At 36.7% G+C, this 11,460-nt stretch overlaps 1 protein-coding gene, 1 long non-coding RNA gene and 1 pseudogene across 2 annotated transcripts in view; 1 reads left to right on the top strand and 2 right to left on the bottom strand.

The window, feature by feature from the left end:
• LOC122073502 (peroxidase 47) overlaps positions 1-753 on the bottom strand; it is a 1,865-nt gene extending 1,112 nt beyond the window's left edge. Inside the window, exons 1-2 of the mRNA XM_042638094.1 lie at positions 362-753; positions 64-252 (exon numbers count right to left, since the gene is read on the bottom strand). Coding sequence (XP_042494028.1) covers positions 64-252; positions 362-583 — 411 coding nt within the window. The 5' untranslated portion in view covers positions 584-753. The remainder of the gene's footprint in view (positions 1-63; positions 253-361) is intronic.
• A 2,905-nt stretch (positions 754-3,658) lies between these two features.
• Positions 3,659-5,071, top strand: LOC122073503. The gene is made up of 3 exons (XR_006138814.1): positions 3,659-3,768; positions 3,900-3,954; positions 4,676-5,071. It is a non-coding gene; the product is annotated as an uncharacterized LOC122073503 (long non-coding RNA).
• Positions 5,072-6,217: 1,146 nt separating this feature from the next.
• LOC122074447 lies at positions 6,218-11,460 on the bottom strand (annotated as a pseudogene).

The following is an 11,460-nucleotide window of genomic DNA, read 5'->3' as shown; positions in this document are numbered from 1 at the left end:
AAAAAAAAAAAAAAAAAAAAGACAACATGTTTGTTTATATATAACTCATCATATACATCTTACCCAAAACACTGCATCCCTAGCAGCCATAGCAAGAATATCAGCACATGAAACAACTCCAGGGCATTGATTCTCGACCTGGTTCTTCGCATCATCAATGATCTCATAGCCACGCAAGCTTAAATTCGCAGGGGAATCCTTTTCTGCTTTGTTATCCTTTGTAGAGTCGATTAGGATTGACCCATCACATCCCTACATTCAAAGAAGAAAAAAAATCCAACTTTAGCATAGAAAATTAATACACTTATTCTCGCTGATCGAATTAAAGAGATAGTAAAGGGCATGAGCTCATTGATTCTACCTCTATCCAGCAATCATGGAAATGCATTCGGAGAAGACCTGCTGCCAGAGTGGGATCTGATTGCAAAGCTCTGTTCACTGTGTTCCTCACTATAGTTTCGGCAAATGGGCAACTCATTATATAGTAACCCATTTGTATACCATCAACAAATCCAAATCTATGATCACTTAGTACTATTGCATTAATCACTATAAACACAGCAAGCATATGAGAAAGAATCATCTTTGCCAAGTTTCAGACTGAAATCAAGAGTAGTACAACAATGGTTATTCCCTAGCTATATATATGAAAAGTGAAGATTAAACAGAAAATGAGAGAGACAGAATAAATAAAGGGAGATCCAGGTACCATATAAGAATGTACAGACCACATAGTGAAGAGTAAGAGTCGAGGCAACATATATTTATATCAGTGCATACAGCAGAAAGGCATTGTGTCCAGAAATTTCATTTCACTCAAAAAGGTTAATTGTAGATAACTACAGAGAAACAATGCATGTTGATCCCTTAAAAAAATATATAAAAAAATGAAAAGGATATGGATAGTGGTCCACCATTTCACTCCACCTAAACGATGGTCTCATCAATCATGCTAAAGTGCATTTTCTACCTTACGATTAGGCTGACACATGCCACTATTATATAACAAATGCGTTTGCATTTAGATCGAATTGCGCATCTTCAGAATCTTAATCATAATTATATGATTGTTAAAAGGTCTCTACATATTGTAGTGTGTAATAATCACAATTAATGTCAAAACTATATATGCTCTCATCATTTTCCAATATTAATTAATACTAGAAGATTCAATCAGTTGGCGCAGAGTACTCTTGCAACAAATTTGGAACTGATTTGAGTTACTAGTTAAACAGGGTTGAGTAAGTACAACTGCATTAATTAGAGTTGATGGATCTAAAGTATAAATTAAGCAATTCAAGTAAGAGAATGGTCCTATCCACTTCGAATGCTGTGGATATATATATATATATATATATGGAGTATATGATATCGTTGAATATTCACAAGTGGTTCATCAGCTATCTTTTGGACATAGATTTATCAATTGCAACTTAGGTTATAGGACTTATTAAGTTTTCCTTCAATTAGAGAAATATGTTCTCCATTGGTGGTGATGTGACCAAGTGATTGGCCGGATTCCCACATGCATCATCATTTTACTACTACTACGCCTTATCATATGTATGGAGTTGAAAATATACTTGCTCATACTAATTCCAAAAGGTTAATAAATATCTTCACTATGGGTGTGGAGAAACTTGATACTCATTTGTATGCTGAAAAAGGGGAAAATGTTACTTAGAGAAATTTATTATGAAAATAAGTGATAAGAGAAGAAAGAAGAGAAAGGAAGGGTCATTAGAGGCACCTAGCCATTGTGATGAGCTCAGTGCACTTAGCGCAGTAGCGTATTAATTAATTAAGAATTGTAGGTAGCTGATGATATAATAGCACGTAGGTTGGATCATGTGTGAATAGACTAGTGATGAGGAATTAATCCAGGCTGTAATAAATTAAGGTCTATGCATGAAATGCTTAATTTTAGTCAAAGGGGGCCGGTAAAGGAGGCAACATTGATGGCATTGTGTTGACTAATGTCATACAGCATGAAAGCAAAGCCCATTTATAATTATTGGTTGAAACAGTAGTACTGGTAACAACAATAGAATGTTGATAAACGTACAAATCTTATTAGGATCTATATATAGTGAGACAAAGAAGTGGGGGTAGTAATGTTTACAAAGTAAAGTTGATTTATATGGACGATGCAAGTCAAATGGGAGTGGGTAGTGTTTGATAATAACACAAACACAATGGAGATCAGCTGTTTTCCATATTCATATACAATTTCAGAGAGAGAGAGAGAGAGAGAGAGAGATACTTTTCTATGTATCTTCCATTATCATCTTTGGAGTAAGTGGATCCGTGGAGGCGCGTTCTTTTTGCCCCAAAAAAGTTTTGTTTGCGCGTTGAATTCCACAATCCACACCACGTTTGTATAAGTGCAGTGCACACGTCTTGAACCGAATGTGGGTGGTACCACATGTGGCGTGTTGGTATATGCTCTCTCTCCCACCCTCTCTTGATTTAATGAACTTTTTTTTTTCTGGCTAAAACTCTAAGAAGAAGATGTGTTTGACGGTCGATCGTTCAATTCAAAATCGTAAGGCACTAGATGAACATCTATAGCTCCTCAAGTAGAACTTTAATCAACATAAATCTATATCTTTGGAACTTCGAAAAAGGTTTGCATAATGCAATCAGCTTAGAACATAGGGGATTTAACAGATCCATACCATGAATTGGTTTATTGTCAAACTAGTAGAACCAGTTATTAACACCCAAACGTACCATATCACGATACGCAACTTTACCAAGTAACAGCGCACCAGATTTGAAATAATGCTTAACACAGATCCCATTCACATATATAGTTCCAGTACACGATTCATATTTAGTGTTACACAAATTTCACGGATAAAATTCGTCTGCAATTCTAATCTGGTACAATTCTGTGAAATACCCCCTTTCAGAGAGTGATACGTGTCAAATACCAAATGAACGCTCCAGATTTTTTGCCATTGATAAAACCTTAAATCAGTGAAGAACCAATTTGAACCAAATCGTATCAGAGCAAACCGGTATGGTTCATACGATTTGAAATAAAAGGTAAAAGTTTTTCCCTCTCTCTCCTCTTACGAGTCTCTCTCTTTCTCTCTCACGACTCTCCCTCTCTTGTTACGATATGGTTCTGCCCTAACCATCTCTGTCGACTCTCCCTCCCTCTCGCTCTCAACTCTCTCCCTCTGTCGATTCTTCCTCTCTATCGACTTTTCATTGCTTGACTCCTCTCTCTCTCTCTCTCTCTCTCTCTCTCTCTCTCTCTCTCTCTTTCTCGCTCGACTCGATCTCTCCTTGTGTTACGAAGCGCTCTTTGCAAAGGTATGAAATACTCAACAAAGAATGAACAACCCTCTCTTTTATGTTAATGTCTCTGTAAAGCCTTCTCTCTCTCTTTTTATTTTTTTCTTTGCAACCCTCTCTTTTATTTAAATGCATTTTCACTGATTTAATGTTTTATTAGTTGTACCAGATCTGGGCCATTGTATTGGTATCAATACACGTGTCACCGCCTGAAGGTGGTATTGCACGGAATTGTACGAGATCGGAATTGCAGACGATTTCAACCCCTCTCCCTCTCTTGTTACGATATGGTTCTGCCCTAACCATCTCTGTCGACTCTCCCTCCCTCTCGCTCTCAACTCTCTCCCTCTATCGATTCTTCCTCTCTATCGACTTTTCATTGCTTGACTCCTCTCTCTCTCTCTCTCTCTCTCGCTCGCTCGACTCGATCTCTCCTTGTGTTACGAAGTGCTCTTTGCAAAGGTATGAAATACTCAACGAAGAATGAACAACCCTCTCTTTTTTGTTAATGTTAATGTCTCTATAAAGCCTTCTCTCTCTCTCTCTCTTTATTTTTTTCTTTGCAACTTACCCTTTTTTTTTTTCCTTTGCAGAATCCTCACTACTTTCCCAAGGAAAAATTTTATTTTTCATTCTCTATGCACGAAGGTAAAACTCTCTTCTCTGGTTATTTTCTTACAGTCACATTACGGTTAGCAAAATGTGACGGTAAGAAAACCATGAATGTGTGAAGATGGGAATGCAGATTTAGGGTTATTTTCCTTGGCTGATTTGAGTACAGTTCTGTTCAATAAAATTTCAATTTCATAATTTTTATTTGCTTGTTGTCTCTCTGTTCCTCGCTTGACTTGCTATCTCTGAAATTGAATTTTTTTTTTGAAGTATTTACATTGTACTATGAACCAAGTTGCTCTGTGGTTTTGAATGCTGAAATATTAGGTTTTCTATTCAATAAAATTTCAATTTCAATATTTTTATTTGCTTGTTGTCTCTCTGTCTCTGTTCCTCGCTCGACTCGCTATCTCTGAAATTGAAATTTTTTTGAAGTATTTACATTATACTCTGCACCAAGTTGCTATGTGGTTTTGAATGCTAAAATATTAGGGGAAATGGTTGTTCTTAGCCACTTATCAGTGACATATGACATATAAAGGATATTCTATAAACCATACATTGATGTTTGCTTTTTGCCTTGATTTTTTTTTTAATAGTTTCTTTTTGACATCTTCTCTTATATCATGTTAATTTAAGCATTACATACTCTGTAGAGTATATTGTCCATCAAATATCCATATCAATTATATTTTTTTTGTCACTGTTGAAGCCCTTTTTTTATGTAAGCTTCTCTTAGGGGTATTACATTTTACAGAGAAATGGAGGCATAACAGCGGATGTATAGCTGTGGTGAAGGGGTGATGGTCATCCGGACTTTTCGAACATTGAAGAATTCTGGACGATGATTTTACAGATGTCCGTTATGTGAAAAACATCCAGGCTCTTTCATTTGGTTGGACCCAACGTTGAGGGACTACACAAGCACTATAGACACAGGAGCAAGTCATTCAAATGAAAGTGTTAATAGGAACACACGGGTCATCTCGGCTATTCGTCAACCACCCTATAGTCCAAATGTGCGGAACCAAGTAATAGTGGATTAGTTATTGCTCAACCATTATTATGGTTTAACCATCTTCCTATTTATTTGGGTGTTAATTCTTTCGTGTTATGTCTTCTATATAACATCTTTGTAAATAGAACTACTATTTCATTAATGAAGTTGGTTCCGTCATTGCCAACCATATGTGGGGTTATTATTATGATTATTTCCTTGTTACTATAATGTACTAACAATCTTTTTTGTAGGTAAGAAGTCTTTAGCTAGAAATGGTAGAGCATCTGGGTTAATGCCTAGGTTATGGTGGTTCGAATCCACCAAGACTTTGAAAGTGAACGAATATGTTCTACCGTACTACTGTCATGTCCTTCTGCTGGTTTTCCAAGAGTTGTGTTTTTTTTTTTTTAAGTGGTCTACCTTACTGCTGTCATGCCCTCATGGTCTACCCTCAAAGATTATATCTTGTTTTATCCTATGTTATATGACTTTATGCTAGATTTGCATCTAGTAGAGTTGGACAACTTTTTTTTTAGCACTTTGAAGCTTATTTTGTTTGTACCTTTCTTCTGTACCTATTTGTTTTATGCTTGTAATGTACTAGACTGCATTCATAAGGATGAATTCAAGGATCTTCTCCAAAAATTCAGTCAGAATCCAAATACAAATGAAACCAATCAGGAGTTACTAGACTGTGAATCAGATATTAGATCTGAATCAGAATCTGAGTCTAATAAATATGCTCTTAGTTCTCAGGGCTTAAATTTAAGATACCAGATGCTTTGAGAGACAGAAAGAGCAAGAATCAGCTAGTGCATCTTGTGGACCTGTTATAACACTAACAGTAGGATGAATGAAATTTATTTTAAGTTATGTTTTGCGGCTATCTGAGCTAAAGGAAGAGCTTTTCTCTTTGTAACACCAGATCTGAGTTAAAAAGTTGACAATTCCAGATCATATTGCATCACAAGCCTTTCCACAGTATTTAGACTCAGAACATGTCTATTATACAACTCCCTTAAAAACACTGCTGCCAACTTCATTTCTTCTTCATGGCCAATCCCTTCCACTAGGATAGTATAAGTTTTCTCATTAGGCATGCCCCCTTTCTTGATCATCATCTGCATTTTCAAGGTTTTTCAGTCTTTAGTGAAGAATCTTTCAGTAAAAGATTAAAAAAATTGGATATTGGGTCCCTTTCCTAGTGAATTGCTTGAGATGCAACCATCCTCACAAGATACTTCCCCTAAGTTGAAACTTTGGAAGGTTGGATGAGAGAAAGGTACTCTCTCTCTCTCTCTCTCTCTAAAAAGAGGAGAAGGGGATCGGACCTTTTATTAAAAAAGAAAAGAAAAGAAATAAAAATCAACCAATGGATGGACCAGAAGAAGCAGAAATTCAGTCATGGGTTTGAAAAATAGATACTGGGTCTATAATTTTTGTGCCAATGGTGGCAGCAGGCTTAGCAGTAATGCAGTTTTGAGGCTTTGGAGTCGTTTCTGGTTTGTAGTTTGGAAGACAACCAGCCTTCAAGCCTCCAATCTACATTGTTTTGTGCCTTCTTTGGTCTCTGTATCAATCACTTATTTCAAGAAATGAATGAACCAGAGATCGATAGAAGCTAGAGGTTGTTTTACTCGATTTATTTAATGCCTTCTATCTACCAAAGAAGGCAAAAACAAAACCATCATAATGCATCTTCACTATGGGAATGTTCACTTCTTGGTACCCAGTGAGGTTAAAGCATGTATCCAGAATGGAAAACCCAGGAGCCGAAAGGAATCTAGAGAACTGTTTTAGGAACTCAGACTTCAGAGCCCTATAAACTGATGGAGGAAGTCTAGTGATTACAGTTCCATAGTCTATAAGAATTCCAGATTTATGTCTACCCTGAAGCTTGTAAAGCTACCCCACCAATGCTAATATCAGTATGGTAGAGTGGATAGAAGGTTGAAAGCTGTGGATTTGGAACCATTTTAGTGTAAGAGATGGGAGTGGAATTCTTGTAAATAGAAGAATCCTCACCTAATTCACCACGAGTATACCAAAGAGAAATTTTGGAATGGTGGTGGTACCAAGATTAAGCTGTTCACAACCTAATTCACCACGAGTGTACGATCCATCTCCATAGCTCACAAAGTAGTTGCAGGTTGGTTGGCTAGTCCCATATGTTCCTGAATTTCCAGTGGCAAATTGTGAGGACTGGCAAGTGGAAGAGTTGCAGAGAATTGGTTGGTATGATGGGGAGGCCATTGGCTTGAAGAGTGGATCTTGTTGGTCGTAACATGAATAACAAGGCTCACACTGGATCCATGTTAGATCACTTCCTGTGTCCACTATCACAATCATATTCCTACCTCCCAATTCGACTTTAACAGTGTAGTTAAAGTGTCTGAACTCTTATGCTTGAAGTCAAAGGAATTTGGGACCCTGTGATAGGTCTTCAATCTTGCTACAAAGTGTTTTTTTGATTTTCGATTGCAATGCCTATACCCGAATGTTGTCGGTAATTAAGTGCTTCTGAAGCTCTCTGTCCCAGTCCTTGATCAGTCCAGAGCAATAATCTTTGTGCTTCATTTCCAATACAATTATGTTTTCTGGTTCAATTTCAGGAATACTACCTGAGATCAAACTCTTCTAAAATTCAAATTCTGGTTCTGGTTTTGAGCTTTATCTTTAGATTCTAGTTCTGCTGCCACTGCTGAGTTCTAATTTAATTTCTGGTTTCAGATTCTTACTGCTCTATCGAATTCAGAGGTATCCTAGTTCTAGCATACTTGGTAGATTTTTCATTTTAGTTACTTGTTTATGCTTCTATTACTGATATTACAGCATATTGACTGCTTTGAAACATCTTTTCTGGTTGGCTGCTTCTGAGATCAATTCCTAATTAAGGGGTTCCATTCTTGAGTGTCCTACACTCATTATGATTTTTTCATAACTCAAAATGTGACCCTAGAATTCTTCTCAGATTTTAATATGTTGTTCACACCCATTAGATAGACCCTTCGACCAGTATACTGGCCAGATCTGACAATTTGATGTTCAAATAATAGAAATCTCTCAAATTTGGTGCCTGCTTTCTTGTAGCTCCAAAAATTATTTGGCGATCTAAATCCTATTCCTCAAGTCATTAGCTTCCCATCACCTGTGATTAGACCAAAATTCAATCCAAATAAGTTGCAAAACTACGAAACATACCTGCTTCCTGTTTAGGACTCTTAAAAGCATTACATCAACTTCGAGCACCCACACACTTCTTACCTTCTGCCACAATCAATGCTTTTGCATCGCATTCATTTCCAGTGCTAACCTCAGGCAAACTACGAACCCTTATGCATAAGTTTATCCAAAAGCTGTATCTACCCCTCTCTCCTTGTAAGCAGCTTCAACCAAATTATTTCTGCATCACTTGAAATACAATGGAACTGAGACAACTTTTCACTACAAATGCAGTCAGTTTAGCAGCCTATAGAATGGAAGCAGTACATCTAGAGGTTGTTTTACTTGATTCATTTAATACCTTCTCTCTACCAAAGAAGGCAAAAACAAAACCATCTTTTGGTCTGTAATGGAAGGAAAGATCAGGGAGATATCAACCAAAATTGTTGCTGTTGGTCTGTGACTCAAGAAAACCCTGTGATAGCCTGAGGAGGAGGAATTCGGAGCAGATTTTTTTTCTTTCTCCCATAACTCCCCTCTAAAGTATGAACCCAACCATCACATTATACTAAGGGAAATACTATGGAAAACCAAAATGCAATATGCACCATTAAGTTCCCAAATTGGGGTTATGCACATCTGAAACTGGCAGAAAGAAAAGGAACACCAAACAATAAGACATCAACAACTTCGTCTTTTTGAGATCAACTTGTCAATTTCAAGATACTAAATTCCAGCACTAGGTACTAATCCCAAAATGAAAACAAAACCATTCAAGAACCATGCCCAAACAGCTAAGACTCAAAGAATGAGTAGTAGCAGAGACACAACAAACCAAGCTGCAAGTTAACAAATCATAAAACATGTAAGTCAACGAAGAAAGCAAAACCAAATCTAATCAATCAACTAATCAGCCAATAAAACCTGCAAGTTAACAAATCATAATGTAAGACAACCAATGCATTACCAGAAAAAAAAAAAAAAAAAAAACAAAGTCTAGCAATTGGAAAAACTAGTACAAGCACATGACAACAGTAATAGTCAACGTAAAACACATTCATTCACTTTTCAAAGTCTTGGTGGATTCGAACCACCATAACATGGGCACTAGCCCAAATGCTCTATCATTTTGAGCTAAAGACTCCTTACCTACGAAAAAAGATTGTTAGTACATTAGAGGCTAAAAATCAATAAAAATACTTAGAATCCTGGACTACAGCCACGTAAGCACAAAAATAAAGATCCAATGAAACTGTGTGTTTTAATAGCACAAAACATAAGCCATCACATTAACTGAACTTAATAGTAAAAAAATAAGTCCTCATTAGCTGAACCTAAATATAATCTTTATCCAGTGATTGATGAGCTGTAGATGCTTGAGATGATATATGGGAAATAGAATCCTGCAAGTGACATTGAATATGAGGGTAATCCATATTGAATAAGAAAAATAAAAAATGCAGCAAACAACATAACAAACTAAACCTACTCACCATAAGTGACATGTAACTGGGATATGTGTTATCCATCAGTTGTGTATGAGTTCGTGCAATAGTTGGTGTAGGAGTTGGTTGTTGTTCTTGTAATCGTTGACTGTTACTTGGTCCCCCACTTTTTTTTCTTGTTTTTCAAACCAACGCTTTAACCATCTACCACCTCTTTTACTTTTTTCTTTATGCTTCAAACGTACTCCATCGTATACATCATCTGAGAAATCAGGTAATATTGGCATATCAGGGAGATCAACTGAGTTTCTAATATTATCAAGCTTCAACCTTAATTCATTCGTAGTATCTTTCACCAACTCGTATCCCTCAACTGTATTTGAAGCTTCTGATGCTATTTGAATAAGTTCATGGCAAATATGTTTATATCGTTGCGTACAGTCCAAGTTGACATCTTGTTCAACTTCTTTCCCCCTACTGTCATTGACCACCATATTTGTTGCTCCCCGTGTCCATCTCTTCAATATATAGTATTCAGGAATATGCTTTATGTCTAACACATCCAAAACTTTCAAACAATGGCAATACAGAATACCATCAGTCTCGAATTTCATGCAAGAGCATGCTACAATTCCTTGAAGTGGGTTACAACATACTTTATACTCACAGTTAGCTTCATAAATCCCAACCCAAAAATAAATGTAGTGAATTCCATCAGTCCAACTTATAATGGTGCAAATAGTCATCCAATTGTATTCCTCTTGAAATAACTGAAAAATAACAGGAGTGTAGAGTTCCCAAACTTGTTTCTGTACAATAGACATTGAATTTATAAGTCATGACATCTTGTTTCGTGCATCAAATTCAGCTTTTAATCCATTACCAGGCTTCTGGTTAAGAACTCTCTCAAAGTGTTTAAAAAAAGTTGACTTCAAATAGCCATTCAAGTCACTGTTGAGACTCTCACTGAGCTGTGTAATTCAAATGCCTATTGTGAGTGTGTTTTTCATATAGCACTTTGCTCATTGACTTTTAAGCCCTTATATGCACTGCAACCATTCATTATCCTTAACATCATACTCGTTCAACAAATTATACCATGCTGTCTCGAATTCATCTTCCACATCGTATTCGTATATGCATTTCTTTAAATTTTTAAGAAAATGAGAGCAATCTTTCATCATATGACCCAAATGCGTAATGTCATTCTGCATTAAGTGCCAAGTACACAATCCTTGCCATGTCTGAGGCCACATTTCTTTTTATGCTCTAGCCATATATAGCTTTGTATTGGTCCGTGAAGATAGTTAGAGGCTTCTTTCCACCATGTGCTTAAGCAAATATCTCAAATAACCATTTGAAAGATTCTACTATCTCATCATAAAAAAGTGCAGCCCCGAATACGGTGCACCCTCTATGATGATTGAATCCAGTAAACAACCCAAACGGCCTACACTCTATGTTGGTGCGAAATATAGTGTCAACGCTGACTACATCTCCAAATTGTGTGTAGTCAATGATCATCTTTGGATCAGCCCAAAATATGTTAGTTATTTTTTTTTTTTCACTATCCAACTGAAATGAGTATGTGAAAGATGGGTTGTTCGTAGTTTGGGTAACAAAGTACTTCATCAAACTACCTGCTTCACTATATGTTAAGGCACGCTGTCTTTTAGTGCGGAGATAGTTCCTGACATCTTGAGTCATACAGCTCAAGCTTTCAATCCCATCAGCAGGCCTACCCATCAACTCAACTGTGGATCTAGGCCTGATTCTCAAGTCATCTGCCAAATCAATTTCATACCTATGTATATCTAACATATACCTCTGTGAACGCATCATATGAATTGTTGATGTAGTATGAAGCTCATGATTATGTTCTCTCACAAAGTCACGGCACTTGTATTTTCCCTCATCAACCAAATATATGTTCAT

The sequence above is a fragment of the Macadamia integrifolia genome, chromosome 3, assembly GCF_013358625.1.
Source record: "Macadamia integrifolia cultivar HAES 741 chromosome 3, SCU_Mint_v3, whole genome shotgun sequence".
NCBI classification, from domain to species: domain Eukaryota; kingdom Viridiplantae; phylum Streptophyta; class Magnoliopsida; order Proteales; family Proteaceae; genus Macadamia; species Macadamia integrifolia.
This window is presented reverse-complemented; position numbering and strand designations above follow the sequence as displayed.